This window comes from Carex rostrata, chromosome 21 (assembly GCF_964058835.1).
Source record: "Carex rostrata chromosome 21, lpCarRost1.2, whole genome shotgun sequence".
Lineage (NCBI taxonomy): Eukaryota > Viridiplantae > Streptophyta > Magnoliopsida > Poales > Cyperaceae > Carex > Carex rostrata.
The window spans coordinates 3,306,712-3,332,573 of record NC_135938.1 but is presented as its reverse complement, the minus strand read 5'-3'; the positions used below and the strand labels follow the sequence as shown (position 1 = coordinate 3,332,573).

At 35.0% G+C, this 25,862-nt stretch overlaps 1 protein-coding gene and 1 pseudogene across 5 annotated transcripts; both read right to left on the bottom strand.

The window, feature by feature from the left end:
* Positions 1-4,948: 4,948 nt before the first annotated feature.
* LOC144573221 (pectin acetylesterase 4-like) lies at positions 4,949-12,180 on the bottom strand. 4 transcript variants are annotated; one of them, XR_013517906.1, is made up of 13 exons: positions 11,822-12,178; positions 11,392-11,474; positions 10,526-10,655; positions 10,341-10,420; positions 8,109-8,198; positions 7,917-8,041; positions 7,575-7,635; positions 7,379-7,422; positions 6,847-6,924; positions 6,650-6,755; positions 6,418-6,563; positions 5,555-5,581; positions 4,949-5,229 (listed from the first exon to the last, which is right to left on the bottom strand). XR_013517906.1 is itself a non-coding variant. In XM_078322935.1 (13 exons), the coding sequence occupies exons 1-12, from the start codon at positions 12,051-12,053 to the stop codon at positions 5,576-5,578; spliced, it is 1,188 nt and encodes a 395-aa protein (XP_078179061.1). In that variant the 5' UTR covers positions 12,054-12,178; the 3' UTR covers positions 4,949-5,229; positions 5,555-5,575. The 4 variants fall into 4 exon arrangements, 2 of the variants coding, with proteins under 2 accessions (XP_078179061.1, XP_078179060.1); XM_078322935.1 differs by having other exon boundaries at positions 7,379-7,429; XR_013517905.1 differs by lacking the exon at positions 5,555-5,581.
* A 4,444-nt stretch (positions 12,181-16,624) lies between these two features.
* On the bottom strand, positions 16,625-22,989 carry LOC144573219 (pectin acetylesterase 5-like; annotated as a pseudogene). The gene is made up of 12 exons (XR_013517904.1): positions 22,697-22,989; positions 22,288-22,370; positions 21,437-21,565; positions 21,251-21,330; positions 20,160-20,249; positions 19,968-20,092; positions 19,213-19,273; positions 19,012-19,062; positions 18,500-18,577; positions 18,302-18,407; positions 18,070-18,215; positions 16,625-16,866 (listed from the first exon to the last, which is right to left on the bottom strand). The product of XR_013517904.1 is annotated as a pectin acetylesterase 5-like (transcript).
* Positions 22,990-25,862: the final 2,873 nt, after the last annotated feature.

The following is a 25,862-nucleotide window of genomic DNA, read 5'->3' as shown; positions in this document are numbered from 1 at the left end:
CTATATATACATATACATATATATATATATATATATATATAGATGGGCTATGGTACATAGCAATGCATGAACCCCCTTATATTGCAGTATAATCACGGATTTAAAGTCCAAACGACCGATCCGAACTGTTAGATGTTTAATCCATATTGAAATGTGCTTGGAGGCCAAATTTTACATTTTTTGGAATTTTTTTACTATTTATTAAGTATTTTTTAAAATTGCTGTTTTGCTGTGAACAGTAAAAAAACAGTAAAATTTTCTGGACCATCAGATCAGCGACTTTCAAAATTGCTTAATAAATAGTAAAAAAATTCAAAAAAATGTAAAATTTGGTCCCCAAGGACATATTAATATGAAGAACAAGATGAACGGTTCGGATCGGTCGTTTGGACTTTAAATCCATAATTTATAGTGCAATGCATAAGAGGGTTTATGCATTGCAATGCACCATAGCCCATCTCTCTCTCTATATATATATATTTCTTATGAACATATGTATTTAGAAAATTTTACTTTCGAATTTAAACGTGTGTGATTGCATAGAGGCTTAAACGCATGTTCTCATGTGCATTTTACAAGCGCATATGTTCCGAAATCTCACCATTAAGCATAAGTAAAAAAAAAAAATCATTCAATGTACAATAATACATACAATAGAACTACGGTGTTATTTGGTGAGCTTAATTTCAAAACTATCGAATTGATTTTAAACAATAAATTCAAGCTGTTGAAATTGATTTACTTCATTATAAATACGTGTATATGCAAAATTTATAAATTAATTTAGTACAAAGTCAAGTGATAAGAAAATGACAAAAAATGAACACATTAAATTTAACTCATAATTTTTTTTTAATGATTGACTTTATGATAAGTTAATCTAAAATTTATAAATTTAACATGTAAGTGCATAACTCAGAAAATATATCAGTTTCAATGGCCAGAATTCGTTCTTTGTAATCAATTCATTAGATTTTAAAGTTAAACTCACAAAAAATATTTTATGAACTTAAAAAAAAATACCTAAATTCTACTCCATAAATACATACATTTAGGGCTGCTAATGATTAAGGTTCGGCTCAAACTCAGCTCGGCTCAATGAGAGAAGCAAGAATACCTCTATCTCACTTCAATCATTTCTTTAAAATAATTAAATGGTGATTTTTTTAACATGTAATATGAGCCGGCTCACGAGCCGACTCGCGAACTCGTGAGTTGAGCCAAGTGTTTACATGAGCCGAGCCGAGCCGAGTTTTTTTTCTTTCAAAAGTGAGCCGAGTTGAGTTAAGACATTTTTTAGTTTCGAGTCCGATTCATTATGAAATATTGAGCCGCTCAACTCATTGATTCGCGAGCCGGCTCGACTCATTAGCAGCCCTACATGCATTTAATACTATTGTTAACGCATGCATTTGAAAAATTAATCTTGTGAGTTTTCAAAATTAAAGATATTTCTGTGAATTATTATTTATCATTCGGGATAGTGAAAAAAATATGTTTCCCTTGAGCGAGGTCTTTTATTTCTACCATATTCACACAAAAATAATAAACCAAAACATCTCAATTTAAGTCAGAATTCAAAATTCATTCAGACCGCTAAATCATTTAACAACCTTAAAGAATGAGGACTAATAATTGGCTCTACCGTTCCAGTCTAAGGGCCTCCAAATGGAATAGCTGCCCCTTTTAAAAAAAGAAAAAGAAATAGGTGTTAGTGCAAATGAAATACATACCGACAAAAATAGATGCCTCTGATCAAAGTAGATACCTTTGATTGCTTTGGTGGCAATTATAAAGAAAAAAGAAAAAAAAAAGAGAGGGGCCGTCATTCCATTTAGAGGTTCCTAGATTGAAACTGCAGGGCCAACCGGCCAATTGATGACCCTCAATCTTTGGGGTCGTTAAATAGTTTGGCAATCTGGGTAAAATTCAAATTTCCATCAAACAGAGGTGTTTTGGTTTACTTTTTTATTATTATTATTATGGTATAAATAAAAATTTCGATATTACCTACATTAGTTAACCCACCCCGTTTGAATTTAAATCCAATCCGTTCACAATATATTAGCACAAATTGGCTGGAGATAGATTGGTTTAAATTATGATCGGATGGTCCGGATTAAAACTCAAACAATGCATTACTTTACTCAAGGCCACTGTAAAACGAATCTCAAAGCATACCTCCCATAGTCTCGATCAGTAGGATCCGGATTGAGTTTGAATTAGTTGGAATTAATCTGGACCGTCCGTTATTTTCAATTGTATCTCAGGTACCTGAGGGGACACTGACTCCTGACCGACTGGGGAGGGATTCGATTTGATAGCGATCCCCAAAATAGAAAAGTGCCAAATGCCAATTGTATGGATGGGAATAGAATAGACGACAATGCTCTATCAGAGCACTCTATTATTTTGTCCAGGGGACCATTTTAGAGTTGGAATTTGATGTAGTATTGTAGTGGGTGTATGGTTCCATTTCATACTTTCATAGTATGGGAAAGGTGACTAGGCACTTGCCATTTGATGCGTCGCAGCGTGGGGCCTGTATCAAGGAAAGCTGCCATGCTTAATTCTCTCCAGTTCGTTTGAACTGGAGAGGCTCTTGGTTTACGAATAAGTTGAATTTTCAACGGATGATGTGATCATGATGAGATCAGTTTGTTTAGAACATCTTTATCTTATCTTACTTGCGCATAAATTGTACATGCTGATGTTTTATTTAAAACTTCAATTACTTAAATATGAATCGTTTGTTAATTTAGTCATCTTATTTAAATCAGCAATTTGTCTATAGTTTTATGTAATTTTTTGTAATTGTTTTGCAAGTTGTACGAGCATCTTTACAACTGTAATTGTAAAACTTAGCTCTTTCCGCTAATTCAAAAAACTATTTTTTATTGTATCTGAAAAATTGAATTTACAGAAATGAAAATATTATGAAATAATATGAAAAATATTCTAACTTTATTAATGTGCAAATAAAATTAGTTTTGTAATTGCTGTTAGCATCCTGTGAATCCTACAATTAATTTAATATATGAATTGTTCTAAATTTTGGTACTTAATTTGTTTAAATTGGTCAAATCCAATTTGATTCAAGTACAAAACAAGTTTATGACATGATAATATTCAATAAAAAGTTTTGTAAAACATCAATACAGAGAACAATTCTAATTTGCCTCACAACTGGAGAGAATTTAATTAAGATCCAAGTATAAGAAAAATCATCTAACTTTAATTATTACAAAAGCACCTCGATACAGAGAACAGTTCTAATTTCCCTTCACAACTGGAGAGAATTTAATAAAGATCCATCCAACACATCATCCTCTGCCCTGTCAGAAAAAAAATAAGAGAAGGTCGCTAAAAAAAGAAAAAAAAAGAAGAAGAAGATATTAGTGTTTCTTTTTTTCCCTTGCTTTTTTAACTTTCACGTGTGATCTTGACACGTGCAATGCTTCTTTGCTTTCTGGCTACTGAGGTCTGTTGGGGCTATAAGTGGCAACGAGCTGGTTCGGTCCGAGCTAGATTCTACTTCAGCTTGTTAATTTTGGACTGAGCTACAGCCGAGAGAGCTAGATCTAGAGCATTCGAGTTAAAATTTTAGCTCGAAATCATGATAAGCCAGCCTGAGCTAGCTCGCGAGCTGATGGGCTGACTTGCTGGGTCGGCTAGATCTTAAAAAGAAAATAAATTTTACAAACTTTTTTGATCGAGCTGAACTGATCTGGACCGAGTTAGATAATATAAAATGCACACAAATTCATACAAATTCACAAATTGATGTCTAACCGAGCTAGCGAGCAAGCTGACGAGCAAGTTAGGCCCCAGCTTGAACTCGTTAATTCTTGACTAAGCTAATGACGAGCTGGCTCGTTAATAGCTTGGTCCAATAACAAGTGAACTGTTAGTGAACAAGTCCGACACGAGTCACGATCGAGCCACCTTGAGTTGGGGCGCTAATAAGGTCATGATCGATCGATCGACGGATGGGGTGATTATAATAACATGCAATAAATCGTCCGATACGAACCGAACATGTGTTATTGTGTTTTTAAATGGGTGATTTCAAATTAAACGGTTTACATCATGTATTTATACTTTTATAGTAATGAATAATGATAGAGAAATATATGTTATTATGGTTTGCTGGATTCAATTAATATAATGTTGAAAATGAGCTTCATAGTTGCCGACCTTCTTGACAAGCACGGTGATAACTGGTAATAAAACCGTATGATTTTACTTGGACAATTCGATTTGAATGAAAACAAAACTTTAAAAAGTTGAAGTCGTTGGTGTCTTCATTTGAAATTTGATGGTCGGTTCGGATTGAATTAGAAAATAATAATTAATACGATCCTAGCGTCCGGCATCAGAACACGGAATTGTTGAACACGTACGAGAACGAGTTCATATTGTTTAAGCTAACACATATATGTTTCTGTTTAGATCTGAACCGTTCTCAAATTTAATCTGAGAACTGGGAACTGGGGCCTTTTAGGTAAGAGCTCTTGTTGGCGGTAGGTAATTACAAATTCTATAAATTCTTTGGAAAATGCTAATATACTGTGTGTATATTCAGATCAAGTAATTTTTTATCTATCTAAAAAATTAGTAAAAAAGATTCTAAAAAATATAAAATTTAGTTTGAAAGTACATATTTATATGAAAACCATGTTAAACGGTTCGAATCGACCGTTAGAATTTAAAAAACTCAAATATTGAACCGTTGCACGGAGGCCCTCTATGCTACGCATAGCACCGTAGCCAACTCGGAAAAGAATTTCTTTCATATACGTTGCTAATATGACTACTTTAATGACAAAAACATCACAGGATAACTGTTGCGTTTCTGCACTTTACACGGCTAAAACGCAATTGAGTCAGACTCAAGTGTCCACTTGTGCAAATTTAATGGATGGTAGATAATTTACACCAATTAATATTAACAATAAAAGACACTAGTGATGTGATTGAATAGAGTCCAGTTCAAATTCAAGATATATAAACAGTTTTATATAAAAAAAATCATTTCTTTTATTTCTATATCTGTGGTAAGCTCGTGCAACAACTGTTCTTTAGTTAATTTAATTTTGCACATGTATCATAAACCTGGCTAAACTAAAAGCCGTCATTTACACATGTCGGATTGCAGGGGTATGGACAGTCTGTTTCCTTCACCTCTCTCCTGTCGAAGTACCAATCTCCGGTTGACTCCGCAATAGTCTGCTCAATGTAAATCAATACATAAACAAATCAACAATATTTAAATGTCAATACTTGATGCTGGTAGCTCTGTTGGTGACATTGGAACTTGGCCAGGACAGCTTCAGTTTGAGCCATGCCATAATTAATAATTAAAAAATAATAAATGGAATCAGTTCTACCTGAATTCATATCACCTCAGGTACCTCAATTTTGGAGTTTGAATCCGGTCCGTTCGTTATATACTAACACGAAACTTAAAGGGGACCCATGCAATACAGGCTTGGGCCGGATTGGCTCGGATTATGATTGGACAGTCTGAATTGAAACTCAAATGGTGTATTACCTCAGATGATTCGGACTTGCTCTACCCCTGCGATCCATCATGTTGGTTTGGTGTACCAGAAAGTCAAATTAGTTACGGAAAAAAGTTGTTTCCATCGTTAATTTAACATTTCCGGATTAATTAGACATCTATTGTGACAGATTAATTATCCATGGGATGGTGGAATAGAGGAATTAGCTTCCAAGAGATGAAATTGGCTCATTTACCAATACTCTTTCACTATTTCACTCTTCCTACATGAACGCAACCAGAATAGTATGAAATAGAAGCCAATTCCAAATTCCACTTTTTTTATATTCTATCACTATTCCACATGTTGGCGAACGGGCTAGTTTTCTTCTCTAGAAGCCCTATTTTCTGACACCAGCTAATATTCTGTCTTATACCATCAGAGAGTGGTCATTTCTATTACTGTATCAAGTAATAACAAGTATTACTCGATTTTATGAAACTTTTGACTCTTATCGGCAATATTCCAATACAACAATTGTTTTGTATCAGCAACATATCGCCCTGACATACATGATTTTGGTTCACAATTTTAGTCATCATCTAACCAGGTGGAACTTGCCAACATGTAAAGAGTCAAGAAAGCTATACCATAACCAGGCATATTATCTCATTGGGACCATTAACCAGACATATTATCTCATTGAGACCATTAACCAGGTCATTTCAATCGAACAATTGCCAGTGCTAGGTACGAAATAGATGAGTTAAGCTGTTACTTCTTTTCTTAAACTGGTATTGAACCTTAGATACTGAGACTCCACCTGATACTGGTCCATGAGATAAGTCTAAATTTTCTTGTACCCTTAGAGTATTTATAATTTATTTATTTTTTCAAGAATTTTGAAATTCACCTTGTTATTGATTCGTTGATAGTAAGGTGAGTGCCATGTAATGTTCCTCAGAGATTGACAATGCACAAAACAAGAATCTACAAAAATGCCCCAATCCTTTTTCATCTTAACATCGCTTATGTCATCAAGTAGTGCTGCCCTAAATCCTGTAATGTTTCTTTCCTTGAGCACATACAAAATTTTACCCAACCTTTATCAAAGAGGATTAAATCAAGCATATTTAAATTACCACCTTCAAGAATTTTGATCTGGATATGATTGCACTTTTTGATGTCCAATTTGCAACTAGCCCACGAATTAGAAGGATCAGAATAACCCGGAGCCAGCACATTTTGTACCTATATAACAAAATTCTAACTTTTATATCACTACCTTAGATAGAATACTGGTTGATAAAAGAACTAGAGGATTAAAAATGAAAAATCAGACCTGCCAAGCATCATAAGCCGAGTTGAGAATAAAAACAGGGGTACTAATGCTCTTTGTAATTTCTTCAGGAAAGATGCACTGAAAAAAGGAAAGATTGAAGGTCCTTACTACATATCAGATACTTTGGTTTGGGATAAGAAAAAGATGGAAAATGTGATATTTGATCTCTCTTTCTATTTCAAACCTAGTATCAGAAAGACAATTAGTTTATTCAACAGATTTAGTAGCCCCAGTGAGGGAATAATCATCCTTTTCTGGTAGTAGAGTAATGTTGGCCCCAATGAATTTAAGGTTGGCCCCATTAAATATGCATCACTGGTAGCATGATCAACTGATGTGGATTATACGGCACACGTTTATTTCATACAAGGATAGAATGGCCAGTTAGTACCTTTTTCACAACCCGAGAAGCAAATTCACATTGGCCCAAGTAAGGTGAACTGAGGAACTATTCCAGTGTAATTCCCAGCTTGTTACCAAGTGATATAAAATGAAGTAATAATTACAAAATAGAAGTAGAGGGATGACAAACCTTTGTGGCATCCATCCTTGAGATGCAATTTGGGAACATTTTCCCTACATCCTGAAATAATTTGATTAGTCAAAAATAGAATATGAAAAAAAAATAAAACTATGTTACTGAACAAAGAACAAGAATGTACTGCTGGGGGTAAGTTTAATTAAAGAAAGGGATGCAAACAGTTGTAAAAGAATGATTGCACCATCACCTGAAGGTGGATAACATCACTTAAGAAGTCATGCATTGAACTTTTGCCTGAGATGTCTTTCCTGCAAGTTTTTGGAAAAAAGAGATAAATATTGAAGGACCAAAATTTGCTATAGAATGATTACATGTTTCTGCATTAGGTAAATAATGGTATAACTATGGACCACATAAAAAGAACTAAACTAATCTAAATAGAAGGACCGGAAAGAGACAAATTACCGGACTTGACCAAAAGTGACCATTAATTGTTAAATGAAAACATACACATCAATAAAGAAACCACCATCAGCCATGCATTGTACAGTCTCTACATTTGACCATTAATTTTTAAATGAAAACATACACGTCAAGAAAGAAACCACCATCAGCCATGCATTTTACAGTCTCGGTATTTGGAAGAAGTGCTTTGAAGTCATCACAATGTATGTAGGTTGCCAACCCTCCAGCAGAGCATCCTGTCAGAAGTGCCTAAAATATAACAATATTATTAGATTATTCAAATATTTTCATAGCACTGTAAAAGTAGCGATACAACCTTTTTAGAAGTAGCGAGACCATTTAGCAAAAGCTCCTGCATGACTGCCTTCCATATGCGTTCGCCTCTAAAATATAAAGTAGTCCCATTCTACAATAAAAAAGAAGAAGAAAGAAAGCAGAAATAAATATTTCACAGATACAAAATTAGAAAGTTCTATACTAACTGATATCCATTTAGGTATAACTACAAGTGCCATCAGGCCCAACTCAGATTGAATACTGCTATACCATGATGCATACTTTATTCAAGCTCAGGTTTTATACATCTCATATATGATCAATTTTTACATATGCTTGAAATGGGTAAAGGCAGTATATCGGGTTCAATATGTCGGTCATGCTGCCATAATATGGATACCCTGATAATTTAAATGATCAGGGCTGGCATAAGACCGGGGCCCTAAATTCATTTTGATTATCCTTTGTGTCTTTTTCAACCACTACCAATGCTATGAATGCTCTTGCAAATATAGAAGTATATGGACATATGATAAAGCATGGGTTTAACAGTTGTAGACGCTTGACTGGGAGTAATATATTGGAATTCTATTTAAAAACTAGATCATGATAGGTCTTGCCATGTGCCCCAACAATAATTAGTTGAGTTTGAATCCAGCTATTTCTTCAAAGGAGAAAATTAAGCGGATGGTTTGTGAAGTTACAAAGTTCCACATTGGTCTATTTAAGTTTTCAAATTTGTACCAACTTTGTCTGCAACCTAAAAAAATGTTAAAAGTACGAAATCCTTGTCCGTGCTTACTGAATGATGACATAAATGCCATGTACTCTAACCTGTTGATGGGGATGTGTCACCAAAATCTTATTATGACAACAAGTTAACCTAATAAACGATAAACTCTTTCCATCTTCCACATCATCAAGTCAGTTTGCTGACGCCATATTACACAAGTTTCAATCAGCTTTTAAATTAAGTATTCCAAGGACTAGTTAGGTATTCAAACTACCAAAAGGAGTTATCAGAGAAATAGATAAAATACGAAGGAATTTCCTATGGAAGGGGAATGGGACCTGCTAGGGACTTAACTGTCTCGTCAAATGGGAGAGGGTATGCTCGCTCAAGGAAAATGGAGGTTTAGGTTTTATTGACTTAGAGACACAGAACGATGCACTACTGACAAAATGGCTTTGGAAGATTGAAAGAAAAACCAATTGTCAGTGGTCAGTTACACTCCGAATCCTACATAGCATCACACACCCAACTCACTTATCAACTCAAGCCCAATCATTCTTCTTGGCAGACCTTTCAAACTTGAAAAACTTTTACTCCAGTTCGGTTGACCGCCTTTCAAGCTCCATAACCTGGCGTTGGACGAATGGGGGTGATTTCTCTAGTTCTACGGCGTACCGTATGATGCATCACAAAGGAGTGCTATGCCGGTTCTATCAATTCCTGTGGAAGATCAAAGCACCACTCAAGGTTTGAATTTTTATTTGGCCACTAACGCGAAACAAAATACTGACTCAACAGGTCCTGACTAGACGAGGCCTGCTAGTCACTCCCCACTGTGTGCTCTGCGATCAAGACATCCTAGAGGATCGAGATCACTTATTCTGGACATGCCCTTTTGCACGAAGGTTCTGGAGGGGGTTACTGCCTCAGCTGAGTTCCCTACCGGCTGCAAGCTCAATTATAAGAACATGGTGGCAACGACGCTATTCACTACATGACAATCAGAGGGTCTTATGGAATACACTTTGGGCAGCAGCGGTGTGGGCGTTGTGGCGAGAGAGAAATAGGCGTACATTTTCTGAGGAGAGGAAGGAGATTATTACCTTAATCAATGAGACAAATCTTCAAATCAAACTATGGTTGTCTGTACTGTGAAGGGGGACCCTTAATGGGTCGGAGTATTTGGGAAAGAGACCAATAGCTGCTTCTGTGTATTATTAGAAGTTTTATTTCATAGTTAAATAGCATCTACTGTTTGATTGTACGGGGCTGTGGAGACTAATGTTTGTGACATTGTAAATATTTTTTCATTATTTAATACAAAATGTTGGTGAGCCGTTGCTCACTGACCCTCAAAAAAAAAAAAAAAGGACTAGTTCGATACAAATTTCAAACTTCAGGACCAGATCACAAATATGAAACATCAAGGATGAAAATTGAAATATAGTGACTACATAACGACCATATGTGTAATTTATTCTAGTTAAATATAGCATCTCTAGGTGAGTATATATGTATTCATGAGTAAGAAATTGGTACCTGGTCTGTTTCTTCTACATCTCCAGAAAAAGCAGCACCATCACAATACCTAATCATGACCTTGTTCCAGTTAAAGAAATCTACAACAGAAAACCAAAGCTCAACATACAGAGATATCTTGATTTCTTACTTCTGTTATTAGTTGGATTTATTGTAGATCTACTGAAGAATACAAAATTAATTACCAGGGTTATAAGAGGGCAGATTGCTTAAGATGCCCGTAAAGGGAACCTGGTGCTCCATCTGGTTTGATGAACCTAGGGCAGTGTATTTACGAGCATTGCAGGATTTCAAATCACGGCACGCACCTCCCCCCTATAGCTTTCACCACAAAAAATAAAGAGAACAAATATAAGAGGGGTGCCCTAAAGCAAATAACAACGAAATGCTCTTTCTGATCCATAAAGCACAATGGAAAATATCAATTTGTTTCACACTATCGACTGGAAGAATTTGGTCCCACAGATATTAAGCGTGACATGTCCTATCAAACATGTTAACCAATGGTAACCAATGGTAGTGACCTGTCATATGTATTTAGTTTAGTTCTCTCCAAAATGTCTTTATAATATTTATCCAAAATAGAAATGAGATCTTTTGTGGGATTCAACTCTCTCCAATTATATGCACTTTAATTGGAGTTTCCCAGGCAGGTTTCAAGTTTCAACTATCCATTTGAGACAGAAATGGAAATGTTCGAGACAATTCATATCACACTCCACTTTTATACCTAGAGTGCTTCTTTAAGACCTGGTCAACCTTATAAAATGGTTTATAACACTCAACAATGCCAAGCCAAAAGAGCAATAAACTTTAATTGAAGACCAGATTACACTTCATTAGATAGTTTACGGACCAAATAGCTCAAAACTTCAATTAATCACCTAGTAGGATAAAAAGTGCACTATTTCTATGACTTTTGGTTTCTTTCTCTGAAGATTAGTACTTTCTCATGCAACATTAATTGAGATCCCTCAGTAAGTCAATATTTCATACCCACAATAGAATCAACTTAGCTATTAATATAGGGTGTGGAACTGATAGAGGGTACCTCTAAGTGAATTAGCCAGTTATCAGCGCCAGAATCAAATCCCTTTAAAAAGTGATAACCCGGTAGGCTTCCATCCAAGCACACTACCAAAAAGCAGATAAACCAATAACTGTGAGGTAAAGATAAAAAATTAAAAAAATAATGCATTTAGTTTAAGTAAGAATTAAAATGTCAATTATTACACATAACTAACATAATCATAGCTCAAATAATGATTAAGTCTAATTTATCACAAAAGGGATTGTTTTACTTCGACATAATTACTCTATATTGGCATAATTCTTCATTCTAAAACTTTAATTACTCTTTACAGCATATCTTGAACTTGTTAATAGTGTAAAGACACAGCCCAACTGAACCCTTCACAAACAAAAAAAAGGAAAAAAAATAATAATAACATCTATAAAATTAGTGGAGTATCTTTTCTTACATGCTCCTTTCTCCTTTGCGTTCTTCACAAGGGTTAGATCAACTAAAACAGGATCGAAGCTGTTAAGCACGCCGTCCTGTGACGGGGAGGTGAACCAAAGGAACATCACGCCAGAGAAAACGAGGAGGGCGAGATCCAGCACGGCCGAGGTGGTGGCACGTCCACCGCGCCATCTCCACGATTGGCGACAGTTCTGGTGCTCCGGCACCAACATTTCTTCGCCTGCTTTCATGGTGTGATCTGCTGATTTTGTTTTTTGTTTTTGTTCTTGTTTTTCTTTTTCTTTTGAGATAAAGATTTGCTGGTCTAGTGGTCTGCCACTTCTCTACGGCTCTACCTTCTACTACGATTACTTTGTTCCAGTGTTTGGTAAAAACCCCCACGGGCTAACCCGGACCGATCTGCCCGTACCCATGTCCGGACCGGACTGTGCTCGTGCCACGGATATGTACGGGTACACGGGTACACAGGCTCGGGTATTAAACGGGCTGGATCCGTTTTTTTAGAAAAAAAAACCCGTGCTTATCCGGACCCCCGTACCCGTTAACCCGTACTCGTGAATCCGTGACCATGAACCTGTGTGTTCATGCCTGTGAACCCGTGACACTTTTTTTTTACTTTTTATTTAAAATTCAAATTTTAAACCAAAATTCCCCCCATTTCTCCCATCCCCTACCCCATTTATTGATATTCAAAGAAAAAAAAAACCCGGACCGGACCGCCCGGCCCCCCTACCCGGACTGTCCTGCCTCTAAACCCGTGACGGGTACGGGTATTAAACGGCAGGACAGGATTTTTGAAAAAAAAATCCGTGATACCCGATCCGTTGTACCCGTGACGCCCGTAACTATGTTTACCTGTGCCCGTGCCCGGATTTTACCCTGATCGTCCGGCTCGGACAGTTTATCAAACACTACTTTGTTCGGAAGTCTAAGGCGACTTTTTCGTGTTCAAAGTTTCAAACAAAGAGCGTCTTCTCTGCTGCTTTCCATTTGAGGTGTTTTGTGTAGCGGGTGATTTCCTTGTTAGATTCATAGTGATAAAATTCGCATATTATATCTGAATTATATTCGAATAATTCGTTTTTTTGGTGATGCCGAACTGAACATCGAATTATTTGGTTGACAAAACTTTGACTAAATTAAATCCGAATAGTTTGCAAATTTTACGAACTTTTCCCGAATTTTAAGAATTTTTGCCAAATTTTTCCTAGAATATATTTTTTGTTTTTGTTTTTGAGATATCTGATCCAAATAATTCCGAATTATTTCTAAATTATTCCTGAATTATATCCGAATTATTCCCGAATCACAAATTTTTGATCACGTCGAACTGAACCTGAATAATTCATTTGTCACTATGGTTAGATTTCCTTGTTAGATCTATTCCTGATTTCCTGTTTGGCTACGTAATTAAGTACATCGAATCAAATTTGATCAACATTTTTTAATTCGAGAAAAGTGGTCTTGGTGTGCTATCGATTTTATAGAATCGTTAATTAAAACGTAAATATTTTTTCTTTTTTACTAAGCCAAATAAAGTTCAAAAGACCTCTACGGAATACAAAAACAAAACACACCATGTCACAGATTAAATAACAAAACACACCATATCTTTATAGAATGTCTTCTGTCTTTCAAACTCTTTATCTCCTAATCCGACTCAACAATCGAGTAGTACTCAACTCAAAATAGGAAGATATATAGAGATAATGTGGTATTTGTTTACCTCACAATTATTTAAAATATTTGATCCTTTTTAATAAAATCTTTACCTCAAAAGATTTTTTTTCATCCTTTTTAATAAAATCGGAATTTTCGTTCTATTTAAATGGTAAATTTTGATATATATTTATTATTTCAATTTTATATTACATCATTATATGAATTATGACAAATACAATATAAATAATATAATTTATAACAATCTTCATATTTCATATATGTGTTAGTATTTAAATAAATGAATAGCTAAATCGGTCGATTCATCGATCCAATCAGTAAACTGTTGACTTGAAGGTTACCGAGTTGATATTCAGTTCAGTTTCAATAACATTGGATGAAACCTCTTAAATAGTCCGACCATCTAAATTAGAGTTCGAATTATATGATTTTAGTATCATGATTGGTTAGTTATGGATTAGAAATGTTGTAAATTATTATTTATACGAAATCCGATCATCATCATACGTTAAACATAAAAATATAAAATGAAATGGTAACAGTGACTCTTGGTAGTCTCGTAAGATTTTCCAAGTTCTGAGTCACACTTAAATGATTTTTCTCTACGTCGTTCGAAACAGCTCAGTAAAAATATTTGTTTAAGAAAAATAAAAATAAAAAATAGGTTGGATTCATTTAATGGATGTAAACCTATATTATTAGGATACTAGGCTCCGTATCTGTATCTGACATGTATCGATACGGCACCAATACTGACGTACTCTGATACTTTGATACGACCATCAGCGTCTGTGAGCCGCAACCGTGAGCTAAACCGCACCTGTGAACCGCGCGAATGTGAATTTTTTCCGCGTGAGGCGTGATTCGAACTTGGGATCTCCTAGCGCCAAGCAAAACCTTTAACCACTCCACCAAGATTTCATTTATGTACTACAGTAACTATAATATTTAATCTATCCTTAATGTTAAGCCTTTAATTTTTTATAACTTCATTCAATAAATTAGACTTTTTATGATTATTTAAATGTAATATATAAATTAATAATAAATAATATATATATAATAGATGTATCGTATCCTAGATTTTTGAAAATTGCCGTATCGCCGTATCCGTATCGTATCCAATACGATACCCGTACCCATATCCATGCAACATAGGTGTAAACGAATATGGTAATATGTTTGAATCCGCTTATGATCAGGGCCGGTTCTCAAGATTTTGAGACTCGGGGCGGGAGAAAAGTTTGGGCCTTTTTTATATACAATTTTTTTATGATACCGGCTAATACACTTCCATAAATATTTCAACACCATATGCCTATTAAGTCATTTTTTCATTTTCAAAGTTTAAACAGTCGATTCAAACAGTTCAATATGATATCTATAATAAAATTTGCTTGGAGAACAAAATTTACATTTTTTTGGAACTTTTTTACTATTTTTTAAGATAGGTAGAAAATCTATTGGTTCAGAAGACTCTGAACCATAAAAAAAATAGTAAAAAATGTAAAATTTGGTCTCCAAGCACGTTTTAATACGGATATCATGTTGAACGGTTTGGATTGACTATTTAAATTTTTAAAATGCAAAAACTACTTATAATTATGTGGTGTTGAAGTACTTATTGAAGCAATTAGCCGGTCATATTTTTTATTGATATGCCAATAAATCATATCTATTTATAAAAAAATTTGAGTCCTTTATACATATAAAATTTGGGCCTTAATATTTTATTTATTTTTAATATATACAATTTTTTTTTTTTGGGTCCTTAGATCTTAGGGTCCGGGGCGGTCACCCTGGCTGTCCAGCACCAAGGCTGACCGTGCTTATGATCTAAATAAGGATAAGGTTGGTAGGCAGTAGCTTTGCACCCGGTAGTCTGTGTATGAGAACCGAGACATCCAGGTCCACCAACAAACGCCTATGTTCTTCCAGAGGGGAGAGAAAACAATAGGCCCTAGTGGTCTGAGGCGGAGAAGGAAAATGGTTCTCCATTTGGGGGCGTTAGAGTAGATGATTGATGGCGTATAAGAGGGGGATTGGAAGGTTTTGGAGAACGGGATAAAGGTAGGTGGGAGAGTATTTCGGTGGTGGCGGCGTTGGAATAGAGCAAGGAGCTTAGAGCGATCTCTGTTCAAAAGGAAGAATCATTCCACCCAGCAAAAATATATAGATTGAAACTATCAATAACGCACTGATGCTTCATGCCCTCCTCATTTCACAATTGAAGTTGTTGGTATCATCATTTGAAATTTGATGGTCGGTTCGGATTGAATTAGAAAAGAAATAATAACACGATCCTAGCGTCCTGCATCACAACACGGAATTGTTGAACACGTACGAGAACGAGTTCATATTCTTTCAGCTAACATCATATTTCTGTTTAGATCTGAACCGTTCGCCAATTTAGTCTGAGATAAAATATACAAAGTCTTTTTATATTCGTGCGGCTTCTGATTTCCGGATCTAAACATAAATATTTTGGTACCTTTGGTGATAATGATTCGTACGGGAATTGGGGTCTTTTAGGCAAGAGCTCTTGTTGGCGGCACAGTAACAAATGAATTATTTGAGTTCGGTTTAGCGAGATCAAAAATTCGTGATTCGGGAATAGTTTTGATATAATTCGAAAATAATTTAAGATTATTCGGATCAGAGATCTTAATCCTGCAAGAGAGCAAAAAATAAAATGCTCTGAGAAAAATTCGCGAACAATTCGTAAAATTCAGAAAAAATTCACAAAATTAGCGAATTATTCGGATTTAATTCGGTCAAAGTTCGCTCAACTAAATAATTCGGTTCGGCATCACTAAAAAGAACGAATTATTCGAGTATAATTCAAATATAATTCACAAATCTTGTTACTATGGTTGGCTGCAGGTAATTACAAATTCTATAAATTCTTTTCTTTCATATACGTTGCTAATATGACTAGTTTCATGACAAAAACATCACAGGATAACTGTTGCGTTTCTGCACTTTACACGGCGAAAACGCAATTGAGTCAGACTCAAGTGTACACTTGTGCAAATTTAATGGATGGTAGATAATTTACACCAGTTAATATTAACAATAAAAGTTGCACTAGTGATGTGATTGAATAGTCCAGTTCCAGTTCAAGAAATATCAACAGTTTTATAAAAAAAAAAAAATCATTTCTGTTATTTCTATATCCATGGTAAGGTCGTACAAAAGCTGTTCTTTAGTTAATTTATTTTTGCACATGTATCATAAACCAGGCTAAGCCTAAACGCCGTCATTTCCGTCATTTACACATGTCGGGTTGCAGGGGTATGGACAGTCTGTTTCCTTCACCTCTCGCCTGTCAAAGTACCAATCTCCGGTCGACTCCGCAATAGTCTGCTCAAAGTAAATAAATATATAAACAAATCAACAATATTTAAATGTCAATACTTGATGCTGGTAGCTCTGTTGGTGACATTTGAACTTGGCCAGGACAGCTTCAGTTTGAGCCATGCCATAATTAACAATTAAAAAAAAAAATGGAAATGGAATCAGCTCTACCTGAACTTGTCCGTTCGTTATATACTAACACGAATCTTAAAGGGGACCTGTGCAATATAGGCATGGGCCAGCTTGGCTTGGATTATGATTGGACAGTCCGAATTGAAACTCAAATGGTGTACTACCTCAGAGGATTCGGACTCGCTCTACCCCTGCCATCCATCATGTTGGTTTGGCTTACCAGAAAGTCAACTTAATTATGGATAAAAATTGTTTCTGTCGTTAATTTCACATTTCCGGATTAATTAGACATCTATTGTGACAGATTAATTTAACATTTCTGGATTAATTATCCATGGGATGGTGGAATGGAGGAATTGGCTTCCAATAGAGGAAATTGGCTCGTTTACCAATACTCTTCCACTATTACTGGTAACTGCTACCAGTATTTTTCAAACAACAAAAAAAAAATACTCTTCCATCATGAACGCAACCGTAATAGTACGAAATAGAAACCAATTCCAAATTGCACTTTTTTTTATATTCTATCACTATTCCACATGTTGGCGAACGGGCTAGTTTTCTACTCTAGAAGCCCTATTTTTCTGACAACAGCTAATATTCTGTCTCATACCATCAGAGAGTGACCACTAGTCATTTCTATTACTGTATCAAGTAATAACAAGTATTACTCACTTGATTTTATGAAACGTTTGACTCTTATCGGCAATATTCCAATACAATAGATGTTTTCTATCGGTAACATATCGCCCTGACAGACATGATTTTGGTTCACAATTTTAGTCATCATCTCACCAAACCGACCAATGTGGAACTTGCCAACATGTAAAGAGTCAAGAAAGCTAGACCATAACCAGGCATATTATCTCATTGGGCCCATTAACCAGGTCATTTCAATCGAACAATTGCCAGTGCTAGGTACGAAATAGATGAGTTAAGCTGTTACTTCTTTTCTTAAACTGGTATTGAACCTTAGATACTGAGACTCCACCTGATACTGGTCCATGAGATAAGTCTAAATTTTCTTGTACCCTTGAGTATTTATAATTTTTTTTTTTCAAGAATTTTGAAATTCACCTTGTTATTGATTCGTTGATAGTAAGGTGAGTGCCATGTAATGTTCCTCAGAGATTGACAATGCACAAAACAAGAATCTACAAAAATGCCCCAATCCTTTTTCGTCTTAACATCGCTTATGTCATCGAGTAGTGCTGCCCTAAATCCTGTAATATTTCTTTCCTTGAGCACATACAGAATTTTACCCAACCTTTATCAAAGAGGATTAAATCAAGCATATTTAAATTACCACCTTCAAGAATTTTCATCTGCATAGGATTGCAGCTTTTGATGTCCAATTTGCAACTTGCCCATGAATTAGAAGGATCAGAATAATCTGGAGCCAGCACATGTCTTACCTATATAAAAAAAATTCTAATTTTTATATCAGTACCTTAGATAGAATACTGGTTGATAAAAGAACTAGAGGGTTAAAAAGGAAAAATCGGACCTGCCAAGCATCATAAGCCGAGTTGAGAATAAAAACTGGGGTACTAATGCTCTTTGTAATTTCTTCAGGAAAGAAGCACTGAATAAAGGAAAGATCGAAGGTCCTTACAACATATCAGATACTTTGGTCTGGGATAAGAAAAAGATGGAAAATGTGATATTTGGTCTCTCTTTCTATTTCAAACCTAGTCTCAGAAACACAGTTAGTTTATTCAACAGATTTAGTAGCCCCAGTGAGGGAATCATCATCCTTTTCTGGTAGTAGAGCAATGTTGGCCCCATTAAATATGCATCACTGGTAGCATGATCAACTGATGAGGATTATACGGCACATGCTTATTTCATACAAGGATAGAATGGTCAGTTAATACATTTTTCACAGCCCCAGAACCAAATTCACATTGGCCCAAGGAAGGTGAATTGAGGAACTTCTTCCAGTATAATTCCCAGCTTGTTACCAAGTGATATAAAATGAAGTAATAATTAGAAAATAGAAGTAGAGGGATGACAAACCTTTGTGGCATCCATCCTTGAGATGCAATTTGGGAACATTTTCCCTACATCCTGAAATAATTTGATTAGCCAAAAATAGAATATGTGAATAAAGCAAGAAAAAAAAATGTTACTGAACAAAGAACAAGAATGTACTGCTGTGGGTAAGTTTAATTAAAGAAAGGGATGCAAACAGTTGTAAAAGAATGATTGCACCATCACCTGAAGGTGGACAACATCACTATAGAAATCATGCATTGAACTTTTGCCTGAGATGTCTTTCCTGCAAGTTTTTGGAAAGAAGAGAGAAATATTGGAGGACCAATATTTGCTATAGAATGATTACATGTTTCTGCATTAGGTAAATAGTGGTATAAATATGGACCACATAAAAAGAACTAAACTAATCGAAATAGAAGGACCAGAAAGAGACAAATTACCAGACTTGACCAAAAGTGACCATTAATTGTTGAGTGAGTCTATGGTACTATGCATATTACGATTTGGTCCGTAATACGGCTCAATATTTGACTTTTCAAAATCCTAACGGTCGATCCGAACCGTTCATCTTGTTGTCCATATTAATATGTGTTTGGAGACCAAATTTTACATTTTTTGAAATTTTTTTACTATTTTTTTAGATTTATTGAAAATCACTGTTTTTGAATGGTCCAAAATTTTCAGATCAAGTGATTTTCTAAATATCTAAAAAAATAGTAAACAAATTTCAAAAAATGTAAAATTTGGTCTCCAAACATATATTAATATGGAGAACAAGATGAACAGTTCGGATCAACCGTTAGGATTTTGAAAAGTCGAATATTGAGCCGTATTACGGACCAACCCGTAATATGCATAGCACCATAGACTCACTCTTAATTGTTAAATGAAAACATACACATCAGTAAAGAAACCACCATCAGCCATGCATTTTACAGTCTCTGTATTTGACAATTAATTGTAAAATGAAAACATACACATCAAAAAAGAAACCACCATCAGCCATGCATTTTACAGTCTCGGCATTTGGAAGAAGTGTTTTGAAGTCATCACAATGTATGTAGGTGGCCAACCCTCCAGCAGAGCATCCTGTCAGAAGTGCCTAAAATATAACAATATTATTAGATTATTCAAATATTTTCATAGCACTGTAAAAGTAGCAATACAACCTTTTTAGCAGTAGTGAGACCATTTAGCAAAAGCTCCTCCATGACTGCCTTCCATATGCGTTCGCCTCTAAAATATAAAGTAGTCCCGTTCTACAATAAAGAAGAAAAAGAAAGAAAGAAAACAAAAATAAAAAATTCACAGATAAACAATTTAGAAAGTTCTATACTGACTGATATCCATTTAGGTATAGCTACAAGGGGGCCATCACGACCAACTCAGATTGGATAGCGCTACACCAATGATACATACTTTATTTAAGCTCAAGTTTTATATATCCCATATACGATCAATTTTTTACATATTGGGTCCAATAAGTCGAGCATGTCTATCTAAATATGGACACCCTGATTATTTAAATGATCAGGTCTGGCATAAGACCGGACCCTACATTCATTTTGATTATCGTTTGCGTCTTTTTGATCGACTACCAATGCTACAAATGCTCTTGCAATTATAGACGTATATGGTATAACATAGATTTAACAGTTGTACACACTTGACTGGAGTTAATATATTGGAATTTTATTTAAAAGCTAGAAAATGATAGGTGTTGCCATGTGCCCTAACAATAATTAGTTGACTTTGAATCCAGCTACTACTTCAAACGAACAAATTAATCTGATGGTTCGAGAAGTTTCAAAGTTCCACATTGGTCTATTTAAGTTTTCAAATTTGCACCAACTTTGGTCCGCCACCTAAAAAAATGTCAAAAGTAGGAAATCCTTGTCCGTGCTTAAAGAATGATGACATAAATGACATGTACTCTAAACTGTTGATGTGGATGTCTCAGAAAAATCTTATTGTGACAACAATGTTAACATAATTAGCCATATACTCTTTCCATATTCCATATCATCGAGTCAGCATGCTGACGAAATATTACACAAATTTAAATCAACTTTAAATTAAGTATTTCAAGGACTAGTTCAATACAAATTTCAAACTTCAGGGACCAGAGAACAAATATGAAACATCAAGGATGAAAATGAAAATATAGGTGATTACATAACGACCGTATGTGTAATTTATTCTAATTAAATATATCATCTCTAGGTATGTATATCTGTATTCATGAGTAAGAAATTGGTACCTGGTCTATCTCTTCTACATCTCCAGAAAAGGAAGCACCATCACAATACCTAATCTTGACCTTGTTCCAGTTAAAGAAATCTACAACAGAAAACCAAAGCTCAACATACAGAGATATCTTGATTTCTTACTTCTGTTATTTAGTTGGATTTATTGTAGATCTACTGAAGAATACAAAATTAATTACCAGGGTTATAAGAGGGCAGATTGCTTAAGATGCCCATAAAGGGAACCTGGTGCTCCATCTGGTTTGATGAACCTAGGGCAGTGTATTACGAGCATTGCAGGATTTCAAATCACGGCACCAACTTCCCCCCTATAGCTTTCACCACAAAAAATAAAGAGAACAAATATAAGAGGGGTGCCCTGAAGCCCATAACAACGAAATGCTCTTTCTGATCCATAAAGCACAATGGAAAATATCAATTTGTTTCACACACTATCGACCGGAGGAATTTGGTCCCTCAGATATTAAGTGTGACATGTCCTATCAAACATGTTAACCAATGGTAGTGACCTGACATGTATTTAGTTTAGTTCTCTCCAAAATGTCTTAAAAATATTTATCCAAAATAGAAATGAGATCTATTGTGGGGTTCAACTCTCTCCAATTATATGCACTTTATTGGAGTCTCCCAGGCAGGTTTCAACTATCCATTTGAGACAGAAATGGAAATGTTCGAGACGATTCATATCACACTCCACTTTTATACCTAGAGTGCTTCTTTAAGACCTGGTCAACCTTATAAAATGGTTTATAACACTCAACAATGCCAAGCCAAAAGAGCAATAAACTTTAATTGAAGACCATATATATTACACTTCATTAGATAGTTTACGGACCAAATAGCTCAAAACTCCAATTAATAGCTTAGTAGGACAAGAAGTGCACTATTTCTGTGACTTTTGGATTCTTTCTCTGAAGATTAATACTTTCTCATGCAACATTAATTGAGATCCCTCAGTAAGTCAATATTTCATACCCACAATAGGATCAACTGAGCTATTAATATAGGGTGTGGAACTGATAGAGGGTACCTCTAAGTGAATTAGCCAGTTATCAGCGCCAGAATCAAATCCCTTTAAAAAGTGATAACCCGGTAGGGTTCCATCCAAGCACACTACCAAAAAGCAGATAAACCAATAACTGTGAGGTAAAGATGAAAAAATTAAAAAAATAATGCATTTAGTTTAAGTAAGAATTAAAATATCAATTATTACACATAACTACCATAATCATAGCTCAAATAATGATTAAGTCTAATTTATCCCAAAAGGGATTGTTTTACTTTGACATAATTCTTCATTCTAAAACCTTAATTACTCTTTACATCATATCTTGAACTTGTTAATAGTGTAAAGACACAGCCCAACTGAACCCTTCACAAACAAAGAAAAGGAAAAATAATAATAATATCTATAAAATTAGTGGAGTATCTTTTCTTACATGCTCCTTTCGACTTTGCGTTCTTCACAAGGGTTAGATCAACTAAAACAGGATCGGAGCTGTTAAGCACGCTGTCCTTTGACGGGGAGGTGAACCAAAGGAACATCACGCCAGAGAAAACGAGGAGGGCGAGATCCAGCACGGCCGAGGTGGTGGCACGTCCGCCGCGCCATCTCCACGATTGGCGACAGTTCTGGTGCTCCGGCACCAACATTTCTTCGCCTACTTCCATGGTGTGATCTGCTGATTTTGTTTTCGTTTGAGACAGATTTGCTGGTCTAGTGGTGTGCCAGTGCCACTTCGAATTCGGATCCAGTGTAGTACCGCACAAGGGAATCTTTTAGAATGATTCCCTAATTGATGGATCCGGACCGTTCTTTTAACTTGGCACAAATCTCAAAGCTCAAAAATACTGCACCCTATTGCGATCCGAATCTCAAACTGGTTGAGATTTAATTTCAAACCGTAAAGTGACGGTGATCCTCTATAGTACTACAGAGGATACGGATTCGTGCCACTTCTCTACCTGCTACTACGATTACTTGGAAGTGAAGCCGAAGGCGACTTTTTCGCGTTCAAAGTTCAAACAAAGAGCGTCTTCTCTGCTGTGTTTCATTTGAGGTATTTTGTGTAGCGGGTGATTGGGGAATCCACATCCTCTCAGGTTTACCGGAGTGAGTACAATTGAATCGGATGGTCCAAAATTGTTCTTTTTAACTTGGCACGAATCTCAAAGTACAAATAATACTGTCCTCCCAGTCATCCGAGCAAAAACCGGATAAAATTAAATCTGAGCCGTCCTTTTCAATTATGTTGGGTCAGGTACCTGGGAGGATGCGGATCCGTAATTTCCTGTTTGACTACGTAATTAAGTACATAAATTTCCTTGTTAGATCTATTGCTGATTTCCTGTTTGATTACGTAATTAAGTAATTAAGTACATAAAAATCAAATTTGATCAATATTTTTTAATTCGAAATCAAATTGGAGCCGAACATAAGTCGGTTACAACCACCTCATAACACCCCACATCACGGGAATTCCGATCCCCTAAACTAAACCTAATTTTTGAGTTTTGATTTAGACCCGTCTAATCTGCTCTAACATGAATATTAAAGGGCCCCGTGTGTTTCATTACGGGCAAGATTGGTTCGAATTTCCGATCTAACGGTCCGGATCAAAAAAAAAAAAAAAGACTTTAGGGAAGTCCATAACTTTACGACTCAAATTTACTCTGAGTCGGACCAAATTAAATCTAGTGCCTATTTAGACTTTAGGGATCTACTTTAAAATCCGTGCCAGATTAAATGAACGGTTCAGATTTCCTAACTCTATGGAATAGTACCTCTGTAGTACTGAGGGCTTGTTCGGCAAGCTATGAAATAGTAAGAGAATAAAGGAGAATAGAGAAATTGTGGAATTAGGAATTGATTACTCTTCTTCTCTATTTCAATTACATTTGGCGACCTCAATAGTTGGAAAATCGAGTAGATTATTCTCCTAACCTTTAATTTGTTGTTTTCTCAAACAATCACTGGAGACAGGCCAAGAAGAGGCGGAGCAGAAAATTGTTTCTCTCCTCTGAAAGTGTTCAACGAAGGAGGAGGGAGGAATTAAAAAATGGAAAAGAAGGGTCCAGGTCAGCAAAACAAGGGTAAAAGAGTCACATGCTATTCTCTATTCCGACTCAAAATCTAATTCTAGCCCTCCCTTGGAATTGAAAAGTTGGGAAAAGTTTTCTATTCTCTAAGGCCCTGTTCGTTAGTGAGGGTTTAGGTGGGAAAAGACAAAATTTCCGTATATGTTCCTATATGTGTTCGGCATCTCAGGATTGCACTGTATGGGTTCCTATATGGGTTTTTGATGGGTTTGATTTTTGCCTTCTAAGAACACTGTTTTCATGGGAAAAAGCAAATTGAGTTGAAGCTCATTTTTTTTTTCTCAATTGACTTAACTGCTACTTAATGTGATTAAGTTATTTTATTATAATTATTAATAATATTAAACTAGATTTAACTAATAGATTCAAATTTTAGTGCTTCTTGATTTGTCCGTAGAGTGTAGTGTTATAAATATTAATTTAAAAATTATTAATATCTTAATTTTTATTTGTTTATAAATATTTTATAATTTATTTGTACTCGTCCTCTTATATTCTTATTTTATTTAATTATAAAAATATTTATATTTTATAAAATAATAAGTAATAAGTAGTGTTATGTTAATTTTTAATCTATATTATTTAATTACATTACTAATAATGCTATTAACAAAAATAATTGTAAAATATCAAACATTTTAGAAATAACATAAGACTTCCCACAATTAATTCTATGGTACAACCGAACACCAATTTCAACACATTCCCATAATTAATCCTATGCGTTTCCGCTTTTTCAAAAATGGATTCCCATCCCGTATAATTCCTTGACATCCGAACAGGCCCTAATCCTATCAATTCTGAGTCTGTTCAGTGGGAATAGAGACTCAATTCCATCTAATTTCCCTATTTATGCTATTGTCGAATAGGCCAGTATATATATGATTCCCCACATCACTGAATTGTGAAGAGAGTCATTTTATAACTACTTTGAAATTATTACGCTATAGGAAGTTCGAATTAGATGATTTTAATTAATTGTTGTTGTTCGAAGAGAAGAATTTGGAAGAGAGGAAAATGATGAAACCACTGTTATTAAAATCATATCAGATCAAATGGTTCGGCTGAAATAAATAGGAATAACCTTCTACTCTAATTTGGTTAGTTTAATAGACCGTTTATGCTATTGAACTAGAAAAAACCGAGTTAACGCACCAGTTTGAGAGAAAAACTAGGTTTTGAAATTTGAATTGGATCGGCTTTTCATGCTTTTTTTCATGCATTAAATGAGAGATAGAGAGTAAAAACTAATAGCTATAGTAGGTTTACAAAAGTACACCAAAAATTAGTATTTATTGTCTTGTGAAATTTGCACAGAAAACCTCAAATACTTTAATTATTTTAAAAATTCAATTATTTAAAGTATAAAATTATATCTTTTGATTATTGTGCATATTTATTTCTTTGAAGAAATATTATTATTTATTAGTGATTTTATCTTTTTATCAAAATTGCCTTTGGATAATCAAATTAAAATAAATAAAATTGAATGCTTATATTTTTCCT